Source organism: Herpailurus yagouaroundi, unplaced genomic scaffold (assembly GCF_014898765.1).
Source record: "Herpailurus yagouaroundi ecotype Mexico unplaced genomic scaffold, PumYag 187, whole genome shotgun sequence".
Classification (NCBI taxonomy): domain Eukaryota; kingdom Metazoa; phylum Chordata; class Mammalia; order Carnivora; family Felidae; genus Herpailurus; species Herpailurus yagouaroundi.
In genome coordinates this window covers 4,008,234-4,026,602 of record NW_024412418.1, presented here as the reverse complement: position 1 = coordinate 4,026,602, position 18,369 = coordinate 4,008,234, and the positions used below count along the sequence as shown (strand labels likewise).

The 18,369-nt window shown below is 38.7% G+C and overlaps 1 protein-coding gene across 1 annotated transcript in view; it reads left to right on the top strand.

The window, feature by feature from the left end:
• The first annotated feature begins 2,300 nt into the window (after window positions 1-2,300).
• LOC121043422 (fatty acid desaturase 2-like protein FADS2B) overlaps window positions 2,301-18,369 on the top strand; it is a 40,055-nt gene continuing 23,986 nt past the window's right edge. Inside the window, exons 1-4 of the mRNA XM_040495139.1 lie at window positions 2,301-2,890; window positions 11,623-11,733; window positions 14,668-14,865; window positions 16,347-16,448. Of these exons, the coding sequence (XP_040351073.1) occupies window positions 2,564-2,890; window positions 11,623-11,733; window positions 14,668-14,865; window positions 16,347-16,448 (738 nt within the window). The 5' untranslated portion in view covers window positions 2,301-2,563. The remainder of the gene's footprint in view (window positions 2,891-11,622; window positions 11,734-14,667; window positions 14,866-16,346; window positions 16,449-18,369) is intronic.

Genomic DNA, 18,369 nt, shown 5'->3' with positions numbered 1-18,369 from the left:
AAAAAAAAATTTTTTTTTTAAATAAAAAACAAATAAAATGAAGTGAGGGCCAGACACAGGTAACTACATTCCAAAGCAAGAATAAAACATGTACAATAAAAATAATAACAGCAGCTTCATCTATTAAACATTTCCAGGTATTAGGCACTAAACTAGCTTCTTCCAATATATAATATAATTTAATCCTCTTTACAAATTCATAAGTACACATTTGTTCACCCCATTTTGTAGAATAAAAAACCTGATGCACAGAGACAGTAAGAATCTTGTGTAACAATACTCAGCTTAGATATTTCTGGATCCAGTTTCTTGTTTCTAGTATTATAAAGTCTCCCACACTCCAAAACAAACAAGCACAAAAGCTTTAAAGGAATGAGTAGCTATCTTTATAGTCGACTTGATATCCAAGCAAGTACAGACAGGAAATGAATGATTACAGAGGCCCTGCTGTGCACTGAGTGTTTTCAATGCCAACACCAATGGGAGGATGTGAAATTCTTTGGTTATCTCCCCCAACACACACACACACACACACACACACACACACACACACACACACTTCCCACCAGTGTATTTGCATTGTGTAATATAGCAAAAGGACATTTCTCAAGCTTACATAAAGGGCCAGACAACCCCCCGGACAAGCCCCATACCTGCCCTAGATAAATTTACAATCAGAATATTGTCTTCAAACTTCAATTTTATTGAAATTCTGCAGGTAACCTGAATGTATGTGTATAACCTACAAATATGAAATGTCTATATGTCAGGTATATGAAACTTCCACACAGAAATCATGGAAACTACTGAGGGTTTCTGTAAATATCACAGTGTTTATGTTAACTTAATGAAATCCTGAGAATACTGCTTCTTTCATTTTACAGATGGGAAAACTAAAGCCCAGAGAAGTAAGGTGATTTGCATGACGCTCTATAGCTAATACATGATAGACAGAAATATGACCACAGGTTCATCTAGTTCCAAATTTCATGTTCTTTATTTTTTTATAGGGTCCTTATTTTTTTAAACAAAAATCTGCTTTCTCTGAACTATAAAGTAACATGTATTTATTTGTAGAAAATCTGGGAAAAAGTATTAAAAATAAAAATGAAAAAGTGTTTCAATATCACTATAATCTAAGCTAATGCCAACACTTTGACATTTTTATTTCCAATCACATACTATTCAGTGAACAGAATTTTGCTATTTTTTTCACTTTTTATATTGTAAACATGAGTCCATGCAATTAAAAATTCTATAAAAACTAACTTTTAATATATCTATAATATCAATATGTACATAGTTTATCAGCCTTCTTCCTTATTGCTGGTCATTTAGGCCATCTCTGATTTTAACCATTATAAAAAGTACAAGAACAAAACCCTTAGTATATAAATCTGGGGCCGAATTACTGATGATTTACTTAGGACTGATTTCCAAGTATGAAAATGGACATTTTCTATTATTTCATGCTGCTGCTTTGTTTTTAAATTAACACCCTCCCCACAACATCCACTACACTACCCCAAAATCTCTCCTCTGACTCATTTCTAAACCACTGAGTCAAGTTATTGTTATATATGTCTAGACCCTAGGCTTGGAGAATGCAAGGGGGAAAAGTCAGATATCTGGAATCAGGAAGTCTGGATCCATGCACCAATTCACTTGTTACCAAAGTGATTCTGACATATTACCTGAGGCCTTCAGCCCATGTTACCTCACCTGGAAAACGAGACTAGTTTTCTACCAGGTACTACTAATAGTACCTCCCTCAAAAGACTGATGTGAAGATTAAATCAGATAAAGCAACGGCTTTATCAGATTAAATCAGGTGTGACAACGGCTTCATAAATCATCATGCAATCTGGCAAACATCTGTTGCTATTACCTTTAGACGTGTGACAGATTTAGACGGCTTTCAAGGAATAAAGAGAAAAACTAGTTTCCCACTCATTGTTGTTTTTGATACATTTAAACCTTACTTTCAAAAAATATTGCTTAAAAAAATGAAAACCCTAGAGAGAAATAACAGCTGTCATACAGAATATCTCCCGAGTCCCCCAAGCATTCGTGTCATCCTGGAGATTTTGATAGCTTTTGTTCACACATGGAATTAACAAACCTAAATGTCTCTATCCACAGGCACACCAGAGAGCTGGGGAACCCAACTCCATGGAGTGGCAGTGTAGGACAGCCCTGTGACTTGAGTCTTGCCCAGCGGCCCTGGGGCGGGCCACAACTTTCAGACCAACTGTGATTGGTCCAAACTCTTTGCCAGGGGACATTTAATGATGAAAGAGGATGCTGCTAAGACATCAGCCCGCAGAGAGAAGGAAGGTGACCAAGACTCTAGCAGGGCAGAGAAAATCAGGACAGTCAGAGAAGTGTGAGGCTGGGGATGAGCTCACTGTCAGGATGGTGAAGAGATAACTAGGTTAAAAAGTTTTCTGTGCAGGCATCACACTGCAGTAGAAGAAGAAGGAAGGAAAAGTGTCATTTTATGGTCTAATCAGAGGCAAATATTAGAAATTTCAGGAGCCAACCCGGAAATCAGAGGGGTACAATGACGACGAAGCTTGAAGACAAGCATGCAGGTAATGGGAACCTTGTAGGAGAGGGTCAGCCATACCTGGGTGAGAAGTATCAAGCGAATGGGAAACCAGTAGCAAATGGGAGAGGTGAGATCTCTGTAAAGCAGGAGGCAAATGAAACGTGTGGTGTGCCCAGAAAAAGTCTCAACATGTACAGCTGGCAGGAGATCCAGAAACACAATCAGAAGGCTGATCAGTGGCTGGTGATCAATCGCAAGGTCTACGATGTTACTGGCTGGGCCAACAAGCATCCAGGGGGGAGCCGAGTCCTCAACCACTATGCTGGGGAAGATGCCACGGTAAGGAACTCAAAGCTCTGCCTTCTCCCTTCCGACTGGTGGGTGGCTGGGACTTGGCTCTCATTCCCAAAGCATTTTGAGTACGTGCTCAAACTCCACAATTGCTCATCTCCTCCCAAACCAATTTTTCAGGATTCCTATCCTGCAAGAACCTGAAACCAAATAAGCCTCAAGGACTAGCTCCTATTTTGGGATGGGCTCAGATGCTGACAGTGGATACTGTTTGTGTATTTTGGATCTTGTTTTCTCTTGGTGTTGTGTTTTGAATTGGAGTCACTGTTTGCTTCCTGGTTTAGTATAGTTGACACACAACATTTCATTAGTTCAAGTGTACAATATAGTGATTCAACAACTCGATACACTAGGCTATGCTCACCACAAGTGTGGCTACCATCTGTCACTGTCTTTTAAGAAGAAAGTTACAAATGCATGAGTCAAATTTGGGAAAAATCACGCCTGTGCCCATCTAGAAATTTCTCAGACTCTTATAAATGGGGTGTGTAAAAGGAAGACAGCAATTCACATGATAGGCATCAAAATGTTAATAACAATAACACAAACCTACAATTATGGATAGTGCTTTTCTAACCCAAGTCACAGGATCAGCTCAGATGATGTGTTGGCAAAGATGCAGGCCTTCAACCACCTTGGAAATAACTGATAAACTCACTCAGCTTGAGACAGCTGAGCTGATGAATCTTTAATTTTCTGATGATGTTTATCTCTAAGAAGTTAGGGAAAAAACATGATTCCACATCCAATTCTAGCCAACAAGGTGGAATTAATTAATAAAATAAAACTATCAGGACTTTAGGATAAAATACCCATGCCACCTTGGGATTCATATCTTAAGAATGAAAATCCTGAGCGTGGGCAGCCATGTACCCTAGACTTCATGTAAGTAAATCCAAAAATGTTTGGAGAAAAGATTCTCGCAAAGGAAGATGGTTCAAGAAGAATGGGAGGCTCCAGAAGAGTTCTGACAAATATAATACCCCATAGCTACTCAGAATTCAGGGAGCCTGAGCTTGGCACCTGGATATATGAACGTGGGAAAGTTGTTAAAATGCTCGCAGCCTCTGCTTCATCATTTGTAAAATGGAAATGACCTTACCAATCTAACTGGTTTATGGTAAATGGGACTAATGCTTGTAAAGTGTTTAGCACAATGCCAAACACTTAATAAAGTTTCATTAAATTTTAACTATTATGATTTATCTCACTGGCATCCATAGCCTCAGAGGTGTGATTATTATTTCCTGTTTACCACCAGCTTAGAAATCTTGATTATATTTGGTGTCATCTGATTGGGAACAGAGGAGCCCATTGTGGAGAAGCATCATTCTCTCTAGTGAAGGAGGCCAGGACATAAAGGACCTACAATCAGAGACTTACTATACAACCTAAGAGGTGTTTGCAGGTTGTGCCCTGAAAGGCAACTGTGGACTAAAGAAAGTATAATCTCTGTGAGCTGACCTTCAACGCATGGCTGCACTGGCCCAGAAGAGAGAACCATTCTTTTATTTACATGGAAACTCTCCTCCAAGTTTCCACCCTCCTGATAAAAGGGTAATAATGATAGTCTTTCCCACAAGATCATTAATTTACTCATTCATTTAGTCATCCATTCTAAAACCCTTGTTAAAGGCCGAGCATAATGATTAAGAATACAGGGTTGGGAATGAAAAAGGCCTGGCTTGTATCTGAGCTCAACTACTTACTAAGAATGTCTTGAGGAGGTTGCTGAAGCTCTTGGAGCCCCAGCTCTTTTATCTAGAAAGTGGGAATAACAACACTTTCATCTTAGCCTTGTGAAAGTCAGTAGTACTTATGGTGTTTGGTACAGATTAGATACTGAAAAAATGGCAATGCTTTTGTTTTATTATTGCTTAGTTCTTCTGAGATGGGTTCTAGTTTTCTCCAAAGAAAAGATTCCATAAAACAAAATCAGTATATCTACTCCTGTTATTTCCCATCTGAGTTGTCTGATTTTTTTCAAACTATACGATTTAAAACTAATGGCACAGTGCTAATTATCACAGAGTAGGCCCAGTCTTCTAATCTGATGAGAGTTTGCTGGGGAAAAGCCAGAAACAAACTGTAAATCCAAGAAGAATTGATTATATAGTTATCAATATGATAACATATGATGGGCTGTTTTGCAATTATTAAATGAGGATGACAAAGCATTTGAGGACAAGACATGCAAATGAAGCAATATTTGGCCACAAGTTTCATGTAAGGCAACAGTATGTTCCAGGACCATGAAAGGAATAAACGCAATCTTGTGATGCATGTACATGAGCAGCATGTCCAGGACAAAGAAAGCAAGTTAAGATCTTGTGTGCTGGTCAACCCACTTCTTATCTCCGGTCACCACACTCTAAGTAGGACACTGAGAAACTTGAGTTCTTTCTCGTGAGGATCAAAGGACAATATGAGAGGGAAATGATGAAAAAAAACTTAGAGGAAATATAGAAAAGTCCATCTAGCTATTTGGAGAACTACCATGTGGAAGACAGGAGAGTTGTGTGCAATTCCAAAAGGATGGCATGGAGCCAATGGAGGTGAGGCTAGGGCAGAAGAAGAGAGGATGTGCACAGAGGTGGAGTGAAAATAGGGTTCACGTCAGGAGTAAACACCCAGGCAAAATGGGCATCTCAGCTTAGCCGCTTTCTTTTTAGGACAATATTGGCATGTATTAAGTGCTCAGTTAGTGTCAGTGACTCTCATAGCATGAGGAGGAGAGGACGAAGGGAGAGGAGGGGTAGAGAAAGAGAAAGGGGAAGGAGAGGAAGGGAGTTGAAGTCTGAGCCATGTCTTCCCCTTCTTCCTCTTTTTCCACTACACATAATGACACTTCTCTGGTCAGCATCCCTCCTCACCCCCAATCAGCACAACAAAACCAACCAGGATTTCTAAGTATTAACGAAGGAAAGTAATAACAAGTAATAATAGTTGTATCTTCTCTAGGTTGTCAACATTTCTTAAATTATCTGGTTCTCACTGGGACAATGATTCAAGTAGAAAATAGGTGGAGAAGTAGAGAGAGAGAGGGGTACTGAGGTGCTAATAGGGGAAGATGGGTCATGAGGACATGCTTTCTTTCAGAAAGGTCAATCTGGCAGCCAAGTGAAAGCTGCACTGAAGAAGAGTCAGCCAAAATTGGAGGAAGCCCAGGGAATATGTTGAAGATCTGAACAAGGCATTGACCACAGGAATGGAAAAGAGGGGTGGCTGCAAAGGATGTCTAAGAGACATAATTTATAAAATGTGATGAGTGACTGGTTGAGTAATCGTGGAGAAACAGTCTGACTTGTGCATATGTGACATAGTGAACTAGGTGACTATATCCATGACAGAATAGGGAAGCCAGGAGGATGAGCAGGTTTGGGAGGGAGAGCAGAGAGAGAGAGAACTGGGGCTGGAGCTCAGCAGAAAGTATCACAGAAAAAAATCTCGGTATAGGGAAGAGCTTTCAAATAATGAAAGTTCTCAAACAATGAAATGAGTGGCAGTGGAAAAATAACCCTTTGCTTATTCCTGTGGATGAAGGGGAATCTGGGTGACTTTAAGTGAACATTCTCCATTCCAAAAAGGCTTTCTCCCAGATAAAGGGCAAAGACGGCATTCTCCTTACAAACTGACCTATTCATAATTCATGTACTACCCAAAATATGAGGGGACTTGTTCTAGCCTTTGCCTTGGAGTGCATGAGGCCGAGACGGGTAAGCATAAGAGAAATTACTCAAAGATGTGGTAATGCATATGTGGTTGGGTGTTGACTACTCTGGTGAGCTTTTGTGAGGTGAGTAAATCAAAATCCATGATCTAGTTATCATGTTTTGTAACTCTGTGTGTGTGTGTGTGTGTGTGTGGGTGTGTGTGTGTGTGTGTGTATAAACATTCACCATTGGTGTTTTATTTCCTGAATTTGGGAAATTTCAACCCACCCCAGACGAACTAAATATAATATAAAAATGCAATCATTTATTGATTTATTTATTTGGTCTGATTTCCAAAGCCTAAGCTCTTAGCCACTAGGCTAGATCCTCAATAAGGTTTAACAGTGACTGAATAAATTAATGGAAGAATTAATAAACCCACTGGGCAGAGTGGGTGCCATTATTATCTATATTTAGAAAAAAACCAAGGTTTGAGATATAATTTGCCCAATATAAACCAGCTTACTCCTACTGCACTGTGCCTTAATGTGAACAGGAAAGGCACACTCCTTGGGTGGTTGTAGCACAAGATTTTCCAAATGGAATGATTGCTGGATTTTAGACCATACACACCCTCCTGGTTGGGTGCCTTTGTGAAGGGCATAATCTCTCAACAGTACTTAAGTTGTAAAGGCAGGCTTTTGTAAAGGCAGGGAAAGTCAGAAGGACTTTCCATATTTTTCTCTTCCTGTAGGGATCATGCTTCTACAATAAAGCACATCTCCCCATCTCCCATTCAATAACAGCAGAAAGTTAGCAGGATTTCTAAGCTATTTGTAACAGCAAAATAGTCACATCTTTCCTGTGTTGATATTGTTTTGGAAATAATCAGTTTTGGATGAGTGTCGGTACAAATTTATGAATAGATTGAGGAGCAAGATTATGGTTGAGAAGGTAATCAATCAAAAGACTGCCAGATGAAATGGGAGATGCTGGGTAGGGAAGAGAGGCTGGTTGTTAAGACCTATGTCCTCTGAACTCAACACATTTGAATGCTTCCAGCCTTTTCCTTGTTAGAGAAATCTTATACTCATCTCTTCATTCTTCCTTTCCCGTATTCATCAGGCATTCACTGATAATATGCCATATTCCAGGCAGAGTGAGACAGTAGGCATAATTTAATCAATAACACATGGCCATAGTCTTCAAAAACTCTTAAATGCCTAGGAACAAATTTATCCAAGAAGGTTAAAGACCCACATACTAGAAAATATAAGACATAAATGAGAGAAACTGAGGAAGATATAAATAAATGGAAAGATATTCTATGCTTATGGATTGGAAGAATTAATATTGCTAAAATGTCCATACTACCCTAAACAATCTACAGGTTCAATGCAATCCTTGTCAGAATTCCAATGGTATTTTTCATAGAAATAGAATAAACAATCCTAAAATGTGTACAGAACCATAAAAGACCCCAAACAGCCAAAGCAACAATTAGCAATCTTGAGAAAGAACAAACCTGGATTTCAGTACATGCTACAAAGCTACAGATGAATGGATAAAGAAAATGTGATACCTATGCATGCACACACACACACACACACACACACACACACACACACACACACAAATACACACAAACACAGTGGAATACAATTCATCCATAAAAAAGAATGAGGTCTTGCCATTGGCCCCAACATGGATGGACCCATAAAGCATTATGCTAAGTGAAATATGTTAGACAGAGAAAGACAAATGCCATATGATGTTATTTATATGTGGAACCTAAAAAAGAAAACAAAAAACCAAGCTTATAGATACAGAAAATAGGTTGGTGGCTACCAGAGGCAGGAGGTTTCTCCTGTGAAGAAGCTCAAAAGTACAAGCTTCCAGTTATATTAAAAAAATCACGGGGATATAATGTACAGCATGATGACTATGGTTAGTAATACTGTATTACATATTTGAAAATTGCTGAGAGATTAAATTTTAAAAGTTATCACAAGTGAAAAAAAAATTGGGGATTATGTAAGGTGACAGATGTTAACCAGACTCATTGTGGTGATTATTTTGCAATGCACATGAATATCAAATCATTCTGTTGTACACCTGAAGCCAAGGTAATGTTATATGTCAATTATACTAAATTTTAAAAGAAACACAAAAAGACCACCTGAGAAGGGGCAAGTACACAGCTTCATTAAAATATAATTTGAAAAGTTATAGAAGCTAGAGGAGCCCAGAGAAATCATAAATAACTTTACTGAGTTAGGGGAGACAATTTGTAATCTGAATCTTAAAGGATGAAAAGGAATTTTTATAGAAAGAAAATGGAGGAAGTCAGTCAAGACAAAGGAAACAGTATGTTCAAAGTTTGAGAACAATAGACAGGCATGGAATATTTATTGAATGGAGAGAGGTCAGGTCTGGTAAACAAGATGGTTCATGAAAGGTAATGGTGAAAGGTGAGCCTGGAGAGGTAGGTTGGAGCCAGAGGCAATGTGAGGGGATTAAAACCTAATGTGGGAAGATATTACTATCTGCCCAGCAGATACATGCTGATTTTAGCATCATCCCAATCTGGCATCACTTCTCTCTTAAGAGGCCTTTCAGAAAAGCAATTATACATGTTATGACTGGAATAAACCTTTACAGCTTCATGGCTGTAAAATCACATAGCCTTTAGTTCAAATCCTAGCTTACTATCTACCTAATTATTGTGGCATTTTGGACGAGACGTTCTCTCCTCTGAGACTTGGTATTTTTATCTTTACAGAAGAAGCAATGGAATCTCATAGATCCAAGGTGATGGTTATGAATTGGCCCATAGAGTCTCTTGTACACAGGATATACACAACAGATGTTAGAACTATCCCCTCTTCCTTTCAGTTTACCCACTCTCCTTCCTTCAGCAGGAATATACTTGCCCAAGAGTGTTGATAACATAGCCTGTTTTTACAAGTCTTTCAAAAAAAAAAAAAAAAAAGGATTTCACGACTTCCACAATATCCAGACTCTATTAGGAAATGCTTTTACATCAAATATCTAAGACTACCCAAACTCCTTTGTTATGCTGCTCATCAGTACAATGAAAAGAGGTCCACATAGCAGGGCAATGCCTACCATGCTGGAAAATTCTGTTGGTCTTTAGGCTATGTGATTACAGCATTGCCTGCAAATCTTGCTGGGAATCAGAAAAAATGATGAACCCAGAAGAACATTATCATCAGCATACTGTTCCAGGACTCTGTATGACTGCTCAGAGTAAAACAAAATTTCAATGGTTTACCTTTCTTCTACACTCTTAACTTGATCCATGAGAATGTTTTCCATCCTAATCTGCTTTTAAACAAGTAGAATATGATTTGCCACTATGGATCATTCTGAAATACTTTAATTCCTTTCTTAATCACAGAAAGGCTCTCTTCCTGGTTTGGGAAACTAAGTTTTAGACCCACAGAATGTGATAGTTAAGAAAAACTTTTGAAATTATATAGTGCAGAATTTCCCAGGGTGGGTCAGAGGAAGTATGCAGAAACAGAATGAGCAGTAGAGACTGGCCTGGTTCTAGCAAATACAAAATCCTTTTTCCATCATTCAATCTAGAGACCCTTAGGAGAAGTAAGTCTAAAGAGTTGATACTGCACCCTTTTAATTAATGTTATTCATTATATAAACACCCTCTTAAAAAGTAGGGTTCTATGTAGTTCTTAGATGTATCCAAGGTTGCTTTACACTTTGAAGATGGAAGGTTCATTATATTCACTAAAACAATTTAGAGTTCATACCACATTAGGCTTTGGAGTATAGGAAGAAAATCTCTGAGTTGTTATATTGAAGAGAATGTAGGTAGTAAGTTATTAGCACTTGAAGTATATATACAAGAAAGATGGCTAATATGTTGATTTCCTTAATCCCTACAATCACTTTATGAATTGGTTGGCTATTACCATTACCCTTATGTTAGAGAAAACAGAAGCACAGACAAGTTCAAGAAACTTGTCCACAATTACACAGCTAGTAAGTAGAAACCAGAATTTAGGTACAGAAAGACCACTCCAGGGTCCACTGTCTTAGTCAGTACTATGGAACAACAGCACTTTAGAGTCATGTGTGTGGCTTCCACATATTCAAGTTATGATCTTAGTTATATTTCCTCATTTTTGATCACTCCTGTTCTCAAAGCTGCAATAGCAGAAAGTCTAATATCTACCTCTTGGAGAATTCTCCTTCCCCAAAATCTGTTTAATTCTTTGTGAAGGAAGAGAATATCTCTTACTTTCAAATACAAACAGGATATAGGAACCACCACTGTTTGTCACAGCCTGTTTGAGGTCCTACTTAACATGGACCTGAGACGGGGAAAAACAGTTGGTCACCTCTATGTTCCTGGCTGTCACAACCCTTGCAGAGATTGGCCTAGTACTTTTTAGAAAGAATGATGAGACCCCTCCAGTGAAAAACTTGTGAAGAGCGTGTACTTTAGACAGCTCAGACCTCAGGGGCTGTGCTCCCTTTCTCTCCTGTGAATTAATCCTACACTATCAATGTCAACTTTAACCAGTTTTTTTTTTAAGAACTTAATTCAAATGTTTCATTCCTCTTGGCTTTGGCCAGGAACCAAGAGGGATATTTGATGGGAGATGTGCTTTTCACAGCTAGTCATGGTTGCTGCGTGCTTCTATGTGAGCAACTTTTACCACCCTGATGTTGGGCTTTGAAGATTCATCATGGCTTGCTAACTCAAGGAAACTAATTCTTCTGGTGCTCAGTAAAGTAAACAGTGATCTCTCCCAATGCTCAGGAATATCCTGGCTGTGTTGGGCTTGCCTAATGAAGCAGTGCCTCAGGCAGGTGGATCTCCAGCATGAAGCTTTCATAGAGTATCTCCAAGGGTAATTTTGATTGTTCAACTTGAAGCATCAACCTGGGGTTAGAAGAAATCCTCTGTAATAGAGTCTGCTGATTCCCAAGATGGGCACAGGATGAGGTAAGGAAGGGGACTATTCTGTAGATAAGCATGTGTCTCCTAAGCCTCTATCAATTCTCTGTGATTTACAGGATGTCTTCAGAGCCATGCACCTGGACCTTGACATTGTAAAATTGTACCTTAAGCCACTGCTCATTGGAGAGCTTGCCCCAGAAGAGCCCAGCCAGGAGAGAAACAAAAGTGTGAGTGGGGTCTCAGGACCCTTGAACATATGGAGGGATGGGGACAAAGGCCAGTTGAGCAATTCCTGACATATCCAAGAATTGGTCCTTTTTTGTGAGAAACTGACCATTATGCCTAGGTGAGCCTGTAATAGCATAAATGAGTAGTTTCTACATATTACAAAACAATGTCATCCTCCTTAGACATTCAGAACTCTTAAGCCTCTGTGTAAGAAAGGAATGAATTGTTTGGTCCTACAGTACCCCAGAAGTTCTGTGTCTCTAAGTACCTCCTTTATGTCAGGCAACTACCAGATACAACTTTTGTCCAGTGACTGCTTACAATTGCTTGATGTCTGTGCCTATATTCACTGCTAAAGTAAGTTTGATGAAAGCAGTAGATATGTATGTATATTTTGCTTATCTCTGTGTCCTCAAGAACCCACCTGCACAGGATCAGACATGTAGTAGGGACTCCCTAAATAGCTACCAAATGAAAGTTGTGAATATATCCTAACAGCAGCCCTTTTTACATTTGGTGAAATTATAGTCCAGGGAAAATAAGTTACTTTCTGAAAGCCCCATAGTGGTGTATCAAGGAACCAGGATTCCAAGTCACTTCTTTCTGACCCCAAGGAAGGGTGCCACTCTTTCTTTCCCTACTACTTTGGTCACCTGAAATACCATCTTCCAAAGGACAGGGTCTTTATAAGATTAGACATTCACTAGGATGATTTTACATAAGGCTTAAAAGGATTTTGACTAATATCGAGCATTTCATTTTTTTTTTTTTTTGCAATCTGTTTTGTTAAAGCTGCTTACATTCTGTGTAATTCTTCTGAAATAATTTGTACCCAATATTGACCCATATATCACTGTGAGGAGAATAGAATTAGCATTATACTTCTGCTTCAGGAAATGAGGAAACAAACTCACTGAGGAACAGGCAGATTCTGAAGACGCATAACTCATCTTGTGTAGACCTCAGACAAACACTTAGGCTCACCCCTCAGGCCCACATGCATCCCACACAGCTGTGTGTCAGGAAACCCAGTCCTGTATTTGGCAGTGAGGGCTCTGAGGCTGCACAGCTTAGATTCACAGCCCAACTCTGCCACAGGTTGTATGGGTTCAGGCCACTTCCCAAACCTCTCCATGGCTCAATTTCTCTCTCTGTAAAAGAGCGACGACAGTTGCACCAACTTCCTAGAAGATATTGGAGAATTATGGAAAGAGTTAAAAGCGCTTCAAGTGCTTAGAACAGTGTCTGGAATGTAGTAAATGCTCAACAAATTTTAGATACTATCATCATGAACTCACTCGTGGCACCAGCAATTGACAAACCTCCAGATATGTCACCATCATTTAGGGCAGGAGACTCTAGGGTAAAAAAAAGAAATTGATGCAAAGCTTAATTGTTTCTGCTAAAATTTTCTTGAAGGAAAAGAAAATCCACTAATGGTTGATAACTATAAGACAACCATTCATTATCTAAAAGAGTATTGGTTTCTGGGGGGTAAAGGTCTGCCGAAAGTTTTCTTTAGTGCATCTATGTAGATACTATGTATGTGTGCAAAATAATACATATATACTCAGATATATGTCTACAGACAATTAATATGAGCACAACACTTGTGTCAGAAAGCATAAGTTGAATTCCTGCCTCTATCACCTACTTGCTGATGATTTCAGACCAGTGCTCATCTGGGCTTGCTGACCCCTTACTCTGTACACTAGATGAGTTGGAAAATATGACCAGGTTGGCAAGCACTCTAGAGATGCCTCTTAAAGTTATCCATGGTCACCAAAATTCCAAAGTTGATGGAGGCTTGAGAGATGAACCCAGGACACAGATCTTTTAAAAGTTGAATCAGTGAATTTTTTTTTTGCTTCTAGAATTATGTTCATAGAATTTGCTTCTAGAATTATGTTCATATATATATATATATATATATATATATATATATATATATATAAATTCTCTCCTTTCATGTATCTGAACGATCCTGCTCTCTTTCTTATGCTCTGGTCATTATGTCACCTGTCCTGGTTTCAAACCCATTCATTGGTCATTAAGCAAAGAGTTATTTCTTTCCAGCCCTTGCACTGACTCTACAGTCTGACTGGCAAGCTTATAAACCAATACTAGCCTTGCTCATGCACCCACATGCACATATGCATGTTACATAAACACAGAACCAGGAAACCCCCACCCCCCACAACACATATCAGCAGACACACACTAATGCCACCAGAGATCCTGCCCTGTTTCTAAGGATCCATCAATCAGCTCACAAGAAAGTCATCCTTTGAGCTAATCCAAGTGAACAGCATTTTTTTGTCCACTTTTATTTTATTTTTTTAAATATAATTTATTGTCAAGTTGGCTTCCATACAACACCCAGTGCTCATCCCAACAAGTGCCCTCCTCAATGCCCCCGCATTTTTCTGTGTTCATCATTTTAATGAAAGGGTCCTTTGCACATACTGAACTGCTGATGATGTAGAAAATTCTGTGTAAACTGTACCACTAACTACAGTAACACAGATCCATATAGACAACACAGTTCTCCAAAGCATTATTGGAGATCAATCAATCAATACCCGAAGCAATACTGATGGTTTGAAAGGCAACAGTTAGACACAATAACCATCTTCACAGCCCCCCTGCCAAAAAAACCCCCACAAATTCTGAGCTCCAAAATAGTTTGAGGACAGTTTACAAACTACTACTCCTCTTTCTATTCTCCAGGGGAAAAAAATGTTATCATAACTTTTCAAAAAAGTTTTGTTTGTTCATAGTTTTATGTTTTTAATTTTGCCCAATTAAATTTATTAATATAATTAAATTTGTATTCATAAAATTAAGGTACTAATAAGGTAATATAATGGATTATTGTGTTCATTTGTGTTCCCTGAGGGAACTAATTCCTTCCTTGAACATTTATTTCTCAGTCCCAGTTGGTGGAAGATTTCCGAGAATTGCGGAGAACATTAGAGGCCATGAACATGTTCAAGGCCAACCCAACGTTCTTCTTCCTTCACTTCGTCCAGATCTTGATTTTAGAAACTCTGGCTTGGCTAATAGTGTGGCATTTTGGCAGTGGCTGGCCTGTGACAATATTCATCTCCTGCCTTCTCACAATTTCCCAGGTAAGCACATACCCTAAAACCAAGCAGTGGCTTTAGGGGACGATTCAGAATTGTTTCCTTCTCCCTTTAGACCTGCACCAGCTGCTGTCTGACACCTCCTAGCAAGCTGCTCATCAGTGTCTGACACCAGCAAGTTCCACACCTTGCCAGACCCCAGTCTCTTGTCTGTAAAATAAGGATAATTTTTATGGAAATATTCTCTACTAACCAAGTTAACGTGAAAACACCTAGCACAGTGACTGACACATAGGAAGTATTTAATTCATGACAGATGCTAGTCTTTGCCCAATTGTACCCATACCAGTTCAGTAACTGAAGTCATTTCCCAGCCATGTAACACTCACCTTTATCTTGTACTCATCTTTCAATCAACAAAGAGAGAGAGAGAGTCAAACCAAGAAACAAACTCTTAACTATAAAGAATGAACTGATGGCTACCAGAGGGGAGGGGGCGGGGGAAGGGTGAAATACGTGAGTGCACAAGGAGTGCACTTGTCATGATGAGCACCAGGGGTTGTATGGAAATGTTGAATCACTATATTGTACACCTGGAGCTAATATTACATTGCATGTTAGCTAACTAGAAATTAAATAACATTTAAAAAAAAAGAATGTGTGGATTCCACCATAAATGCCAATCAACTACTGGGACATAGCAGAACATCTGATCAATCTTTGTTGAATGATGTGTGAATCTCTGAACATGGCTTTCTGTGAGTGCAACACTGCATTGAGGACATGAAGGAAAACGCACCTGGTTCCTGCTCTTGGGTAAAGAGTCTTTCAGTGGGAGAGATTCACGTTCAAACTTGTAAACATACAACATGACAGAATGACATTAATGCCAAGGACAGGAACAAACGTGCTGTTGAAGCAGAAAGAGGCATTTAATTCTTATTGGAATAAGTGCAGAAGGTTTTATGGAAAATTAATGTCAATGTTAATTCCAGGATGTATGTTAATTTTTTTTTGTAAAGTCAATTTGCTTTATTCCTTGAAAAGCAATTCTTTTGGAAACTGGAAAGGAAACATTTGTTTGGTACTTAGCATAAGCCAAGCACTTTGTAGGTATTTAAGTTGCCCAACAGTCCATGAGTAAAATGTTATTATCCCTACTTAGCAGGTGAAGAGCTGAGGTTTGGAGCTACTGAGTAATTTGCCAAGATCTGTGCAACACATACATGGTGAAGAATGATTTAGAATCCAAATCTTCCTGACTCCAAAGGCCATACCCTTTCTAATCTTCACTGGAAGATTTTGACAGTGACAAGGAAAATGTTCTATACTGACAGAACCCCATGCACAAAGGCACACTAGTGGGAAAGAACACAATGTGTAAGAAATAGAAAGTGAACTTGGCTTGGAGCCAGATAAGATCCCCCACCATTCTTCTCCTATGGGCTTTGAATCTATGAGTGAGCTCATTTATTAATTTCCTCTTGACTCCTCAACTTCTTTAACAACAATTTCATCTCTTCTAGTGTCAAAGTTCATATCTGCAACATGACTTGGGACACCTTTCCATATTTACGAAGTCCAAATGGAACCACCTGATGCAAAAACTTATGATGAGTCATTGCAAGGTACAGGATGTTCATGGAGCATGATGGGATTCTCATGCTCCTAAGACAATGGTTACCACGTTTTTTTGTGCAGTCATATTAGTAAAAAATGTTTGTGCACAAATAGATTCGTAAATATGCTAACAATGTAAATATTACATATATACTAATATGTAATATGACATTGTAATATATATGCTAAAATTAAGATTTTAATTTTTTATAAGGAAAGGTTTATTTTTATTTAGGAAGTTCCAACAGTTTTTCTTACCTTAAAAAACTCTTTAGCCAATCGTTGGCATCCCATTAAAAAACCACCACACAGGAGGATTGTGCCTTTATAAATGAAGAGGTGCTCTGTAAAATCATGAATGGGAATGTTCTTAGAAGAAGTCTAAACATTTACTGCTGGGAAGCAACAGGAATTCAGCAAGCCTGATTAGTCTTGGAAGGATAAGGCTATGATGAAATAAAGGGAAGGATGCAGAAGAGATAAAAGTGAAGAAAAAGAGAAAGAGTGGACAAGAAAGGTCAGATGGCACTGTTCAAGAGTCAAGGACTGTAAATCCCAGACTGGTGGAAAATGCAGTGGTGATGATGGCAGTTGGTCTTGCCTCCCCTTGCCCAAACTCCAGGAGGGCAGGTGCTTTGTTCTATGAGCCACTGCAGTGCAACACCTAGCAGAGTACCTGGCACATAGTAGGTCTTCAATAGCATTTGTTGAGTGGATGGATGGATAGATGGATGGATGAACCAAGGTAACAGTACAGGACTGCCAAGACTGGGTTTTAGCTCTGACTTGACAAGGCTTCCTGTTTGATCTTGACTGAGTCATATTCTATCTCTGACTCTCAGTGTTCTCATCTTTAATATTAGGAGTTAAACAGGATGTCTGTTTTTCTATGACATTCTAGGATTTAGTGACTATGTACTCTGGCCCGGATGGGGGAAAATGCCTCTGAGCCTTCCATTAAGCCAAATCTTGCATTCAAGGCAGCTCATTTTAGGAAAAACTCCTAAGCACTGACTCAGAGCCTACTTGTTTTGCCTTAACACAGTGGTTTTATATTGAACTGAAAGATACTTAAAATAAGTCTTATCAACCCTCTTTTCAGTTGGGCAAACTAAGCTTAAGTAGATTAAGTAACACAGAGTTGGATCTGGATTCATATTAGAATTAAGTCTGTTCCTCAAAATGGTTAGAATGATTAAAATTGTCATTTTATGTGATAAGTTTCATTTAACTCAAAAATTTCTATAGGTACACAGTTCTGCCCTCTTTCTACTCATGCTTGATTGACAAAGTGTTTCTGTATCCAGTCAGAAATGTTTACCACAGAATAAAAGCAAAAACAGTTTCTTACGTCCTGGTGAGAATTAAGGTAATTCCTTTTGAGGAAGTCAGAGGAAAAGAAAGACTCATGTGTCTTGGAGGTAATTGACAGTTGACTTGATGCCAGTGTAAGTAATATTTCAAGCTCCACCCTTGCTGGTCCTTTAAAAAAAAAATCACTGCTTTCCCACTTGTCCAAATTTGTACACAGCTCTCTCTATATAAATTATGTTGCCAGAAACAATTTTGCACTAGTTGAAATGAATATACCCTTGATGACTCATGAACAGAGTAAATAAATAGGAAATGCTCTAAAAGCAAATTGAGTATACTCTACCTTTTTGCAGATAAAACCAGTGATTTGTGAGCAAAATGAGTGTAGGCTTCAAACTACTTGTAGGAAGTAAAGGTGGACAGGAGGGAGGCAGCAAAGAAAATTGTAATATAAACAGCAACAACGTCACCTTCTACATACATCACAATTTTAAATTTCGAAACTTGACTTACTATCATTTTACCCTTGCCCTGAGGGGTTTTGGGGCGGAGTTTTTTTTTTTTTTTTGGAATTTTCACTCACTAGCTGTGCTAGTAATTGTGTATGCCTGATCT